Here is a 13,242-nt window from a genome sequence, read left to right on the forward strand (position 1 = left end):
AAAAAAAAAAAAAAAAAAAAAAAAAAAAAAAAAAAAAAAAAAAAAAAAAACATGAGTCTCTTTAAAACCAACATGATCAACAAGTTTGGTTACCTTCGTTCCCTCTCTGCAATTGTGTGTTCCAAGATCACACAATATGCCAGGTCTGTCGTTGCAGGTGTTGCCAAATAGTCCTGTCATTTGATAAAACTTGTGATGTTAAAATTAAGTCCTAATGAGATGATACCTTGGTAATATATATGCAATTTTCACTAATTGAGCCTTAGAGTAACAAGCTACTCCAATCTCAAAGAAGACAGTAGACACTGAAAAGTGTTCTAAATGTCAAGAGTCATCGAGTATTGAACTGAACTTAAGAGAGCTGCATACTTAAAGAATCTAACCCATTATTGTGGAAGGGAGGGAGGATGAACCACCACCTACTCCATATTCTGCACCTTTATTTGGGTTCAAACTAATACTGAACGTCCAAACAATCTTCAAAAGCATTGAATAAAGAATTTACTCAAGAAAGCCTTGCAAAAATCTAAACTAAGACAGCTAGATCCATGACCATACCTTGCTGACATGCATTTTATTTTCGTCATCTTATAAAAAAAAATGAACACAACAGGCATGAGACAAGTGTAACTGACTGACAAGGGTCAATTTCAATTGATGGAGCGCTCCATCAGGCCCCTATTCCAATTACACCTTCTCTAGCTTTCTCTCGTCAAAGTGATTCAGTGGTGACAAAATTCTCATGACTAAGCTCTGATAGGCTGAGAGAATTTCCATGAGTAAGCTCAGAGACGCTGAGAAGACTTATTATTGAAGAGGAAGGTACATTTAAAATATTTTAAAGATAAACAACTGCATCAGTCTGAGTTGGATGAAATAACAGAATCACATCAATTTTTTTAGAGAACCGTCGTGGCAAGAGAATTATGTCTTCATTAAAGTTTAGGTTCCAGCCTCAATTGAAGATCTTCTTCTTCCTGTGAACTTTGTCTATTAGGTTGCTGATGGCTGGACAATTTCATTGCCTTTCAGTATAATATTCAAATCTTCAAAGGTGTTTTTGGGGGCCGGCATTGTGGTATGGAAGCCTTGCCAAGTTCGGATTTGTTGATAACTTACACAAAATTAGTAGGTATTTATATCAAAGCCAACCAAAATGGTTAAATCACCAATCAACCCAAAAGTTTATCAGATAAGCTACGATAAATTTAATTTATATTAATACCTTAACACTTGCCCACCTTAGAAATTGTGGAAGGTCCAACAAGTGGAAATCGATATTCATTGGGGAGGAAAATGAAATTAATGGGGTTCAAACCACATGACCTCCTACTCTGATACCATTGTTAATGGGTTAATGGGTTATGTTAAATTTAATGTTGTATCAATCTTTAAAATGATTATCCCTCCTAATAAGAGTGATGATGCCCTTTATTTGTGCATGTAGCCAAGTACTCACACATTTTCACTTATCCTTTTCTGGTATTTGGAAGGTGACGACGTAAGCTAGCTCACTAAGGATGTGTTTTTGTTTCCAACATAGGTCCTCTGTAGTTCTCCGGCTGAAACACTTCAAAGAACTCACTGACAACACTTGGATTAATGAAGGCAAACCACACAACCATCCCAGGAAGGATTGGTCAACACCAAGCCACTCGTTATATGCTAGGTATCTTAGTGCTCTCTTCCATCTTCGGCTATAATTTCTTTCAGTCCAGGTTTTGTACCAACAAAAAAGCTTCAAAGCTTTGGCTTCTCATAAGCTCTAAAACATAAAGCTACAAAGCATGCAGTCATCCTCATGAAGTTTTAAATTTTCAGAGAAGATTAGATAGCTAAAATCCATATGCTATTACTGACCTGTTACTAAGCTCGAGGCTAGCTGATTTATAATGAAGTGGGGCAGGAATATCATACTTAGGTTGTTGTGACTGGATGAATTCTCAAATAATTTCAATTTTCAACTCAGGTGAAATAGCTAATCTTTATAGAAAGAATGTTTTACACCTTAGCTCTACTTGGCTCAAGCATATCCAAGAAATCGGTAAAAAGATAGGATGCGAGCAATGCAAATCATTTGCGCATTCAATGACAGATTAGCAATGGGTAGTCCGATGCAGGCTACCATGCTGCGATGATGAGCTATTGGTACAGAATTTGGTAGTAAAGAATTTCTGGGCATGCCTAACTGGGCAGCATTATTAAAATACTAAGTAGCGTTAGCTTAATTGAGTCTAATCCCCTGATCTTGCCTCTTAACTAGATTCGAAAGCTTTGTACTGCCGAACCATCCTTATATTCATTACTGTTCTAATTTTTACGCCATTATCAGAGAAAAAGCACGACCTTGTGCAGATATAAAAATACATCAATTAAACAAATAAGAAAGCAAATGAATGAGAATGAAGATGATACCGTCTCATTATAACTGGTGAAAAATTAAATATGAGAACTATCCCAGGATGCAAATAAACCCCAACGGAATAGATTTATATAGTTCAACTCGACACGAGTATTTGAACGTTCTATTTTAGTTTTCATTTATTTCTTCGAAAGTAATTGATTAACGGGAACGCATTCACCTAAGAGAAGTAAATTGCCATAATTATACTTCCACTTGAACGCTATAGTTGCATTCTTACATTACCAATAATCTACAAAAAAGGCACAGACGATACTTCCAACATCCAATTCCGAATCATACGACATTAGAAAACGAAAGAAGAAGAAAAAAAACAACAGATGTACATCGACACAATTCAATCGGAAAACACGAAACAACCATTCCCGTTCACAAGAAGCCAGCCAATGTTAGAAATCCCAGCCCTCAACCAGGCAACAAATGAACCTCAGACCCATCGAAATTCCCACAGAACACGCAGCTTAAGTCAAACAAACGGAAAATTCCAATTAAAAAAAAATGAATCCGAAAAGACGGATTCTGGAGTAATCCAAGCAGAATTGCAAGATCCAAACAAAATGAACACAGGAAACCTCGTAATTACTCACCCGAAGAGTCCTGGAAGCTTCGGCAACGACGACTGAAGCAGAGGGACCTCCATGATGCGAATTAGCAGCAGAGGAAGAGAGGCAATCGGCGATGGCTCTTCGTAGCGGTTCAGGAGGCTTCTTGAGCGATGAAGATCTCAAACGAGAGACACCAGACACCGGTCCCAAGTGATGGAGCCGGGAACTCCCTGGGCTCCGGGAAGGACTGAAGGCGGAAGACATAAGAACACAAAATTCCACAGAGAAAAAGCAAAGAAGAAGAAGGAGTGAGTTGAAGTTGTTGGATGCTGGAGGTCGGAAGTGCTTCCTTCTACATTTGAAACAGAATCAGAAAAAAAAACTGTCGGAAGCTTCACAGCCGGTGAGAGAGTTTCAGGAATGAAAGAGGAATGAATGAAATGGAAGACGGAAAATATAAAACAATTTCTAAAAAAAATAAAATAAAAAGGAAATAATGGAGAAGAAATTAAATCGGAGTTGGAAAATTTAGATTTCGAATAATAATAATAATAATAAAGAAACAAACAAATAAATGAAATGAAAAAAAATTAAAAAAATAATTATTTTTCTTAAATTTAATTTTTAAGAAAAAAATATAAAGTTGAATTAGATTGTATTTATCTATTTTTTACAAATTTAGAAAATAGTAAATGTTTTTAATCGGTCTATTTTAATTTTGTATTTAGTAGGAAGTTACCTGATTTAATAAAAAAATTATTTTTAATTTTATGTTGAATAAAAGATAAATTAAATAAATTTTTTATTTCATCTAAATAATTAATTTTTTAAAGGAAAAATTGAATTTTCAGCGAGTTTTGAGATATTGTTTATTTTTATTTATTTTTTATTCATTATTCATGTAAATTTAAATTTGTGTATCTTAAATAAAATAAAGACATAAATGAAAATAAATCATTTTATTAAAGACCAAAAACTCCTCAACATCTTGAGCTCTCAACAACAACAATGTTCATCATCCAACAAACCAAAATTTAGTTCTTTCTTGGCACTTGAAGCCTTGCCCTGAAATCATCCTCCATTAGAGGCAGTCCATCTCTCAGCTTGATCTTTGGTTCCCATCCAAGAACCTCCTTCGCTTTCGTAATGTCTGGCTTCCTCTGTCTCGGATCGTCCGGGGTGTTCTCGACCATGATAATCTCGACATCAGGATTGATAAGCTGCAAAAACAAACGGCATTCAAACTTAAACCAAGAATCCGAAAGCTTTGTCTATCCGTACTTCTACGGAGATATCGTACCTCCTTGACAGTTTTGGCGAGTTCGAGCATGGTGAATTCACCTAGCACAATAATGATAGAGTTACTAACGATAGTTGAACAACAGATTTCTTAGAGTTCATCGTTCTATGATACCGAACCTGGATTCCCGACGTTGATTGGCCCAGTGTTCTCTCCTTCCATGAGTCGGATCAGTCCATCAACCTTGATGAGTTAGAAGTAGTAAACAATGAGCCAAGAACAGTCTCCATATTCGATTACAACGACAGGTAAATCAAGGAAACAAGTAAAGCTCAGGACTGGGTCAATTTTAATTTTCACAAACCATATCAGAAACGTAACAGAAACTCCGCGTTTGTGTTCCGGGCGCCTGAACGGTCAATGGTTCACCACTGCATTTCAAAGAAAGGAAAAAAGAGTTCATAAATGAAAGCAAATATACTACTGATGCAAACTTACCGGATTGCCTGAGCAATGAAGTTGCTAACAACACGACCGTCATCGATGTTCATTCTCGGTCCATAGGTGTTAAAAATCCTGGCAATCCTTATCTCTGTTACAGAAAAGTTCTTAGTTTTACTATATCGACGTTAAAACAGGTCGTAGTTAACACGGACCATAACAAGAACATGAGTCTCACCAATCCCATGCTGCCTGTGGTAATCAAACATTAATGTTTCGGCCACACGCTTTCCTTCGTCATAGCAACTTCTTACACCTTATGGAAGCAGAATTACGAGCATGAAAATTACGAAGGCAGAATTCTAAGCTAATCAGTAGACATCAGTTTTGAGAATATTCGACATACCGATTGGATTGACATTTCCCCAATAGCTTTCATCCTGGGGATGAACAAGAGGGTCACCATACACCTCCGAGGTCGACGTAAGCAAAATTCTAAGAACAACATAAAAGACATATACATTAAACCAGTTCATTACTAAAGAACAATTCAAAGTCATGAAAGTTATTGTCCTAACCTAGCTCCAACTCTCTTGGCAAGTCCCAGCATATTCAATGTGCCAATAACATTTGTTTTTGTTGTCTGAACACCATGACTTCAAAGTTAGAACATCATATTTGCAATAACAATGCAGCCAATTTCAAACTCTAATACCTTTACAGGGTTGTATTTGTAGAAGATCGGCGAAGCAGGACAAGCCAAATGGTATATCTGATCCACCTCGACCAGCAATGGCTCGGTGACGTCTAGCATTACGCAATGGACGAAAACGGGTCATTTCAAGTTCGAGTAAACAAACCAAAAAGCAAAAAGAGCTTAAAGATGACAGAGTATATACCATGTCGAATGAGCTCGAATCTAGGATGACCGATCCATTTTCGAAGGTTGTCTTTCGAGCCAGTAAAATAGTTATCCGCAACGATAACCTAAAGAGAAGTAAAATCGACCTAGAATATCAACTGCCAAACGTCGTTGTTTATAACTCGTCCATCGACGTTTTTATACCTCATTCTTTTCATTCTCCATCAATTTGTCTACTAAATGCGAGCCGATAAATCCCGCTCCTCCCGTAACCAAAATTCTCATATTGGCCTGCCACCGAAACACAAAACATAGAATCATGCTAATCTTCTTGAAAGATACACTCTTAAATCAACAAAAAGTTCAGACTCTTATAAGATCTTTCATTAGAATGCCTCAATCGTTATTACACCAACTCAGTCACTCCCCAACTGATTCTACCCCAAGAAAAAAGACAAAAATACTGGCATGCTTCCCTAATTGAATCCTCCTTAGCTCTGCTAATCGACCGTTAGAATCATATTCTTCGAGGGCACCTAGTTCAACCGGGGTTGCCCTCCAAACTCGGTAAAGTTAGCCTTTCTGAAGCGAATCCATTCAAACTAGAACCCAAAATGTACAATATCAAATCAACACAACAGATATAAGAAACTAAGAACAAGAAACAAAAGATTTCACCCCAATTATACCAATCAAATTCATCAAAGAATCCATCAGAAAACTCAAGCTGATCAAAGATATCCCATGATCTGATCTGATCTAAAGATTGTTACCTGAAAAAACTTTGCACTTCTCAAAGGAGAAGGGGGCGGTGGGGGTTTTGTAGAGGTATAAACCTCTCCATTTGACGACTCCCTAGCCATCACTGAAACTTCTCTTCAAAATTTCTGCTACTCAAATAAGAACCAAAACGGGAAAAAAAAAACTCAAAATGAGCACTAATCATGAATTGGGTCAAAAACAAATCCACAAATGAAATGTTCCTTTTGAAGAACAAAGCAAAAGGGTTAAAAAATCGACGAACTATCTTACCCCTCAGACAATAAACGAAGACCCCAAAAATCGTGGAATTTAATAATGTTGAATGGAATTGGAACACAATCAAACGCTTTAAATTTTAAAAAAGATGGAATCTGAAAAAACGTGAGAATTACGAAAAGGGGAAAAGAGACGAAAGCTTCCTTTTAACAACAATGGCTACCGTCCCAAAACGACGACATTTTGAATCGGAACAACGGTAACTGTAAATCCAAAGGGGTCGGCAAATTTACCTGAGAGATCGAAATCTGGGATTCCTCTTGAGGAAATTGAGAATTTAACAGAGATAAATTTACATGAAAAAAGAATGGACTATTGGATGTCGTATTTATAAGAGTTAGTCATCATATTGTCAATATTTAAAATAATTTACTTTGATTTTTATCAAGTGTAAGCAAGCTTAGTGTTACATTTCCACGTGGTAAGCGAAGATTGGTTGGATGGCTAAATATATTATGACGTGTTATTTTTAATTAAATATTTTTTCAGAATTCTTTCCAGAAAATCACTTTTTGTAGATTCCAATATATCCAATAAAATATGTTTTTACGGATAGTTGAATTCTTGTAATATTTATTTATTTCTTTATTTACCGAATAAATACTTATTTGAAAATTAAATTATTTCTATTTTTTTGTTAATATTTAGTTTATTTTTTATATTACACAAATTATTTTAAAAATTGCGTTTTATATCTAATTGAAAATATAAATATTAGAAAATTAGATGAAATTTTAAAAAATAATAATAATAATTTAATCTAAATTATAAATTACTCTGAAAACAAGTGGGGGTCATAGCTTTCGTGAGCCCCAAATCAAATATATATAACCAAAACTTAGGTTATAACTATGTTTGATCTTTAAGAGCAATCTCCAAAACTAGTTCCGTATCAGCCGTCGCTGCTGCGTCCGGCAGAAATCCAAATCGATGGAGTTTTGATTGTTGTTGTTTCAATCCTGATCTGCTCGAGTGAATAGCTGCTGCAACAGGCGAAAATCGAAGTCAATCGAGTTGATTGCTCTTGTTTCACTCAGGAATCTGTTCGAGTCCAATCGCATCGAACAGAGCCCTAGACGAACATAAAGGTACGCAAAATACAACAGATCGTCTTCTTCGCTTCTTTTTCTGCATCGTGAAATCAGATCCGCCGCCTGTTCATCTTTAGGCCTTCCCAAACTCGGTTTCTGAGCAAGATACAACAGCTCCTAATGCCTTAATCAAATACTTTTTTCAATCGGAGATGGCATCGGGCGGTCACATAGCGGAGTGGATATCGCATTAGACTCCGGATCTAAAGGTCGTGGGTTCGAATCCCACTGTGATCGCATCTTTTGCCCATTTTCATTTTGAATCAATAAATAAAAAACTTTGTTGACAGTGAAGCTACAGACGACATGTCGACATCATAGAGTAGAGAACAACAGAGCAGCACACACACGCAAGCAATCTTTTTGACTAATTTTTCAATTTGGTCCTTAATTTTTTAAAATCCAATTTTTTAAGTACTAAATCAAATCCGTAAACAAAACAAAAATTCACAAAATTTAACTAATTATCATTTTTTAAAATAATTAATTCGAATTTTTTTAATACATTTGAGCTAAATTTTAACCGATAACTTTTGATATACTGAGATAAGTAAAATTAAGGACCAAATGGGAAAAAATCAAAAGATGAAGGACCGTGAGATGTAATTAGCCAAATCAAAACGACATGACGCATCAAAATATTCGGCTGTCGGAGTTTCAGGGTTAGAAATGAAAACGAGAGCCGTTGATTACGAAACAGACGACCCGAAAACCCGAAAGCAGCGTAGATAACCCGAGAAACAGGAAACCGGCGAATCCCAGTGCAATCGAGATAGTTGATTGAACGCAAAATGCGGTCGTCACCCTACACGTGTCGGTTCCCCTCAGAGTTATCGCGAGAGCCGTCCCTGCGGAATCCGCAGAGAGGAGGAGGTATGCAAACGCCTATGGAATCAGAGCCCTAATTCCGATTAGACCAGAAGAGAGAGGAAGAGAAAGAGGAGGAAGGGGTTAGGGTTTTTACCTGGTCATGGCCAAAGTCGAACCAGACTTGTAAAATCTCAGGGAAGAGAGTCACTTCTCTCGAGATTTCCCACACGGAAGCGATCATTTCAAACAGTGAGTACACTGCGACTATGGCGTTCGCCGCGAAAACGTACCTGGTTGAAGATTCTCAATCGTTGTTAGAGTTCATTTTAACGAATTCAATCCGCGTTTAATTTACAGGAGAACGAAGATGAACGAGCCAAATAGTCCATTCGTTATAACCTAAATTTTCTCATGAACCAAAGCGAAACAGAAACAAGGTAGACGCGATAATCGGAGAAGAAAGAGAGGCATACCTGAAGGCGTCGAAATCGTACCAGCGAGGGGAATCGGATCCAGAGCCGCGAGAGTTAGTAATCATGAAGACAGCGGAGGCGAGGGAGAAGCAGAAGGTAGATAGACGGAAAACGAGGATGAGAGAGTTGAAGCGCTTGAGTTTCTGAACAGAGACAGTGGAGTGGAAGTGGTGGTGGTGGTGAGGAGTAGGCATTCGAGCATGAGGCGATGACGTTCCGCCGTTGCGGAGGGACTGAGGGGATCGCATAGCCGCCGCCGCCGCCGCCGCCGTTCCAGTCGCCAAGAGCTACAGGAAGAGAAGTGCATACATAAAATGGGGACGAAAATAAATCAACGAACAGACCAATATCAGGGAAGTCTGTTCGATTAGCTCTTCCTTTCCGCCCTTATGGTGAAAGACAGAAAGCAAACGATTCAGAGCGGCGGTGGAGGAGTGACGGAGAAGGGCAAGAGTTCCATGAGAGAGGGATTTGAGGGAAAATGGGTGGGAAATCTGTGGGGAAATTGTTCAAAGCGGCCACGTGAGAAATGGAGAGAGAGAGAGAGAGAGAGTAGCAGACGGCTCTGAGTAGTAGTAGTGGAAAGTGACAGAAATTTGCTTTCAAAATTTTATCATTTCTCTCACATTATTTTGAATAATGGTTGAAACATTGGTAAACCGCAATAAAAACACAAATAAATAATGCCTAAAATTATTATGATGTAATAAATAATGATTGAATAATTTAAATAAAGTAAGGATATGATGATCGAAGTAGAAATAAATATTCTTTAAAATTCGTGATTTTACCTAAAAGTTTTAAAATTCAAAAATAAATTTGAAAGTGGCTGAATTTTAAACTCCCACATTTCCATATTTTAAAATTTTTCCAGTTTAGTATATTTCATAAAGATGAAAAAACCGGAAGCCCACAAGGGCCCACGAAAATTGACATTGTATCGGTCGTGTTTGGTAAGCCGGACCGTTATAAATAGTAATGCCCAAAGCGCTTCTTTCGAAAAACAAATATAAATATGAAACGTGCTTTTATTTAAACAATAAAATAAAAATCTTCGAAAAGTAAAAAAAAATTAGGGGCATTCCGAGAATTGAACTCGGGACCTCTCGCACCCTAAGCGACAATCATACCACTAGACCAAATGCCCTTGGTTGAGGCTACTTTTTCCTAATAAAATTTAACTCAAGTTAAAACAGAATAATTTCACAAAAAATCGAGGAAGCTTTTATTTATCCCAACCAAAAAAATGAGTTTTTCTTGCTCTCTAGTCCTGCGCCCGTCTCAACATGCTAGGTTCTGTACTCGATTATCAACCTCTCATAACATTACTACCATTTATGCTATTAAGGCTTTCTAATTTTGTGAAGAAGTTCCCTTCCATGAATCATCATGAATGCTACGTTCCGACCTACAAAGACGATTCTAAGAGAAGAAGAATAAAAGGGATAAGGCTATAAGAAGTGTTGGATGAAATCCCACGTCGGCTAATTTAGGGAATGATCATGAATTTATAATCAATAAATACTGATGATGCCTTTTGGGAAAACTCAAAGCAAAGCTATGAGAGCTTATACTCAAAGTAGACAATATCATACCACTGTGAATTGTCTTTTCATTCTTTTGAGAATAAAAAGTTCTGTTATTATCCTAAGGAGAAAACCAAACAGTGGCTATTAAGACTTTCAGATTTTGTGAAGAAGTTTCCTTCCATGAATCATCATGACTGGTACGTTCCGACCTACCAAGGCAATTCTAAGAGAAAGAAGAATGAAAGGGATAAGACTATAAGAAGAACCTAAAAAGGAAGTTCCACACGAAATCAGACTCCATTAGCAAGGGGATTGTCTTTTCATTCTTTTCAGAATAAAACCAAACAGTGGCTAAAGAAAAACACAAAAAGGGGCTAAAATGGGGTTTTCATGTTTGGATTGGAATGCGTCCAAAGCACAAGCAGGATAGGGATCAAAAGCACCCCACCTGATAAAATTCTAAAAGAAAGAAGACAAAAGGGCTAAAAGGGAACATAATCAAGTGCCTAAATGCACCATCAAACTTTATAAGCACTGTCAAATACATCATCATATATTGTCTCATTCTTAGTTCTTCCTCCACAGATGAACTGATTTAAAGTAACATAGTCGAATTACACTAAAAGAAGATGAAGATTTAGCTGAATTTTAACCTCCTACTTACTTTTAAGGTGAAATCTTTCAATCGAAAAAGAACAAAAAAATTGGAGTGGGATTCACTATATAATGTAAATAAACCAATAGAAAGACAACATATAAGAAAGCAAGAGGAACATCTGCTCTTCTTTTTGTTCTTTAAAAGAACAACAGATCAGAACAAAACACAACAAATTCAAGGTTACCAACTTTAGTGCTTGCTTGGATGAACTTGGGATAATCATTCACAAGCAGCTTAAAGGTCTAAATCAATTGAAAAAAGAAGAAAAAAGATGAAGAAATCATAATAATGTCATTGGGGCATTTCATCAAACAGGTATGCTGCACAATGAAAAGTGACCACAAAACCAGTATTTTTCGATTTCATGTTACAGCTGCGTGGAGAAAATTTTGGAAGCATGCTATGAATTTAATGGGAATGAATGTTTTTACAAGATGATTACTCATTGCACACTCAAGTCAACGAAAAACGACGCAGAAATCGACATCACAGATCTGTTTTGGCATAGGATTCCCAGACACAATTTGGATCGAAATCTCAAATCCTTCAAATAAGCTATGATTATGTTGCGAATGAAATATAACTGTACATGTATGTACATTCTCGTGCTTATAAATATCGGCAGAAGTTGGCTTCTCAATTCGACATAGAAATGCATCGACAAATGACAGAGCAAAATAGAACTCTAGTTCTTGCTTACCTCCTGTTCGGCCTCCTCATATCTTCTCAATGCGTTCATTCAATTGGCTTCGTGAATCATTATGAATCGGCTGAATCCAGAGAAGCGCAACCGGGAAGAAAATTCATGTTCGTCGATACAGTGAGTCGATTCCTTCTGCTTTTTACATTTAACTCTTGACAAAATCTTCTTGTTTTTCTCATGAATCGAAAATCTTGCTTCTGTGAGAGAAGATGAAAGGGAGAGAACAGGTGAGAGCTAGCGGTCGGAAGAATCCTTCAGGACCGAACCCCATTGGGAATCGACACCCACCGTCAATCCAAGGCTGAACCAATGGCGTATCTATCAGTTGGTTGAAATTCATTTTGGAGTTCAATCAGCTGAAAATCTGTCAAATTTTCGTTTGTGAAGAAGATGAACACCGTTGAATTTATGGAGTATTTTTTCCCTTGCGTTGGATTTTGATTACTTATTTGAATTTTTAGCGGAATTTCCAGATAAATTATTTATATTTAAAAGTATCTTCATAAATCAGCAATAATTTAATTTTAATTTTAATTTTAATTCATCTACAGAACCGCCCGCAATTTAATCTTGCGTAAACTAAAATATTTTAATGTAACAAATTTGAAAATTATTAGAAAATAAATATATAAAATTTCCAGCCCATTTGGTAAATTGTATATTGGGCTTCTAAAAGACCAAGCCCACTTTCATTAGGTTTGGGTAGCCCAAGTTGAAGGCCCAAATCGGATTTTAATTTTTTTATATTTTACTATGTAATAATTTAATTTTTGTAAATTAAAATGGGTAACAATTTAGTTTTTATCGTTCTTATCCCATAATATTAAATTCATGATGTGAAGTGGATTTGATACAATATCTACTTTATATTCCATCTATTTTTATTCTTTAAATTTTTTTTTTTTTGTGTGCGTAAAAATTTAGATGGTTAATTACCATGTCAAATCATTTTTACAATAAGAACTATTTTTTAAAAAAATATTAAATTATAACAAATTAAAAATTAAATATGGTCCATTTTAAGTTAAACATATCAAACTAGTACGCAATAAAGTTTATTAATTAAATTATTTTTCAATGAAAATATAAAGAAAAAAAAATAAATTTTATATTGGATATACGTTATTCAGGAGATTAATGGTAGACATACATTATAAAAGTTAATGAACAAATAATAATAAAGTATATAAAAATTATTTAAATAAAAAATATAAAAAGGAAATAAAAATATATTTTTAATAAGAAAAGTAAAATACATTCCCTCTGCAAAATCAACATGGAATCTGATGCGAGAATTGGATTCCATATCTTTATTTTTTATTATTTTTCGGTTCCCAAAAACTCCTTTCACATATATTTATTATTATTATTATTTTAAACTCATTTCTCTTATTTTCTGCATTTTCCTCTAACCCCCCCCCCCCCCCCCC

The 13,242-nt window shown here is 35.9% G+C and overlaps 3 protein-coding genes, 1 long non-coding RNA gene and 2 other non-coding genes across 10 annotated transcripts in view; 2 read left to right on the plus strand and 4 right to left on the minus strand.

Moving 5' to 3' along the window:
- The window catches only part of LOC111476453, an 18,159-nt gene extending 14,733 nt beyond the window's left edge, over nucleotides 1-3,426 (minus strand). The window contains exons 1-2 of the mRNA XM_023120116.1: nucleotides 3,010-3,426; nucleotides 94-173 (exon numbers count right to left, since the gene is read on the minus strand). Of these exons, the coding sequence (XP_022975884.1) occupies nucleotides 94-173; nucleotides 3,010-3,231 (302 nt within the window). The 5' untranslated portion in view covers nucleotides 3,232-3,426. The remainder of the gene's footprint in view (nucleotides 1-93; nucleotides 174-3,009) is intronic.
- A 481-nt stretch (nucleotides 3,427-3,907) lies between these two features.
- LOC111485163 (UDP-glucuronic acid decarboxylase 6) lies at nucleotides 3,908-6,863 on the minus strand. 5 transcript variants are annotated; one of them, XM_023131950.1, is made up of 13 exons: nucleotides 6,782-6,863; nucleotides 6,284-6,397; nucleotides 5,715-5,801; nucleotides 5,548-5,635; nucleotides 5,364-5,455; nucleotides 5,227-5,291; nucleotides 5,055-5,143; nucleotides 4,887-4,964; nucleotides 4,706-4,799; nucleotides 4,572-4,638; nucleotides 4,387-4,450; nucleotides 4,268-4,308; nucleotides 3,908-4,187 (listed from the first exon to the last, which is right to left on the minus strand). In XM_023131950.1, the coding sequence occupies exons 2-13, from the start codon at nucleotides 6,371-6,373 to the stop codon at nucleotides 4,002-4,004; spliced, it is 1,041 nt and encodes a 346-aa protein (XP_022987718.1). In that variant the 5' UTR covers nucleotides 6,374-6,397; nucleotides 6,782-6,863; the 3' UTR covers nucleotides 3,908-4,001. The 5 variants fall into 5 exon arrangements, with proteins under 5 accessions (XP_022987718.1, XP_022987700.1, XP_022987692.1 ...); XM_023131932.1 differs by having other exon boundaries at nucleotides 6,284-6,400; nucleotides 6,782-6,854; XM_023131924.1 differs by lacking the exon at nucleotides 6,782-6,863 and adding an exon at nucleotides 6,543-6,670.
- Nucleotides 6,864-7,803: 940 nt separating this feature from the next.
- TRNAR-CCG lies at nucleotides 7,804-7,876 on the plus strand. The gene has a single exon. It is a non-coding gene; the product is annotated as a tRNA-Arg (tRNA).
- Nucleotides 7,877-8,215: 339 nt separating this feature from the next.
- LOC111485192 (CASP-like protein 4C1) lies at nucleotides 8,216-9,573 on the minus strand. Its single transcript, XM_023131962.1, has 3 exons — nucleotides 8,923-9,573; nucleotides 8,604-8,739; nucleotides 8,216-8,524 (listed from the first exon to the last, which is right to left on the minus strand). Exons 1-3 carry the CDS (start codon nucleotides 9,168-9,170, stop codon nucleotides 8,303-8,305), a joined length of 606 nt encoding a protein of 201 aa, XP_022987730.1. The 5' UTR covers nucleotides 9,171-9,573; the 3' UTR covers nucleotides 8,216-8,302.
- Nucleotides 9,574-9,997: 424 nt separating this feature from the next.
- On the minus strand, nucleotides 9,998-10,069 carry TRNAP-AGG. Its single transcript has one exon. It is a non-coding gene; the product is annotated as a tRNA-Pro (tRNA).
- A 1,432-nt stretch (nucleotides 10,070-11,501) lies between these two features.
- LOC111485201 lies at nucleotides 11,502-12,300 on the plus strand. The gene is made up of 2 exons (XR_002718630.1): nucleotides 11,502-11,929; nucleotides 12,022-12,300. It is a non-coding gene; the product is annotated as an uncharacterized LOC111485201 (long non-coding RNA).
- The last annotated feature ends 942 nt before the right edge of the window (nucleotides 12,301-13,242 follow it).

This window comes from Cucurbita maxima, unplaced genomic scaffold, assembly GCF_002738345.1.
Source record: "Cucurbita maxima cultivar Rimu unplaced genomic scaffold, Cmax_1.0 Cma_Scf00001, whole genome shotgun sequence".
Lineage (NCBI taxonomy): Eukaryota > Viridiplantae > Streptophyta > Magnoliopsida > Cucurbitales > Cucurbitaceae > Cucurbita > Cucurbita maxima.

Coding starts and splice junctions, on each gene's coding strand:
- LOC111485192 (XM_023131962.1), bottom strand. CDS start 9,170: ATGCGATCCCCTCAGTCCCTCCGCAACGGCGGAACGTCATCGCCTCAT. Junction 8,740..8,922: donor TACGATTTCGACGCCTTCAG/GTATGCCTCTCT, acceptor ATCTTCAACCAG/GTACGTTTTCGCGGCGAACG. Junction 8,525..8,603: donor TCGACTTTGGCCATGACCAG/GTAAAAACCCTA, acceptor CTGATTCCATAG/GCGTTTGCATACCTCCTCCT.
- LOC111485163 (XM_023131950.1), bottom strand. CDS start 6,373: ATGGCTAGGGAGTCGTCAAATGGAGAGGTTTATACCTCTACAAAACCC. Junction 5,802..6,283: donor GAAGTGCAAAGTTTTTTCAG/GTAACAATCTTT, acceptor TTTCGGTGGCAG/GCCAATATGAGAATTTTGGT. Junction 4,800..4,886: donor CCACAGGCAGCATGGGATTG/GTGAGACTCATG, acceptor TTTCTGTAACAG/AGATAAGGATTGCCAGGATT.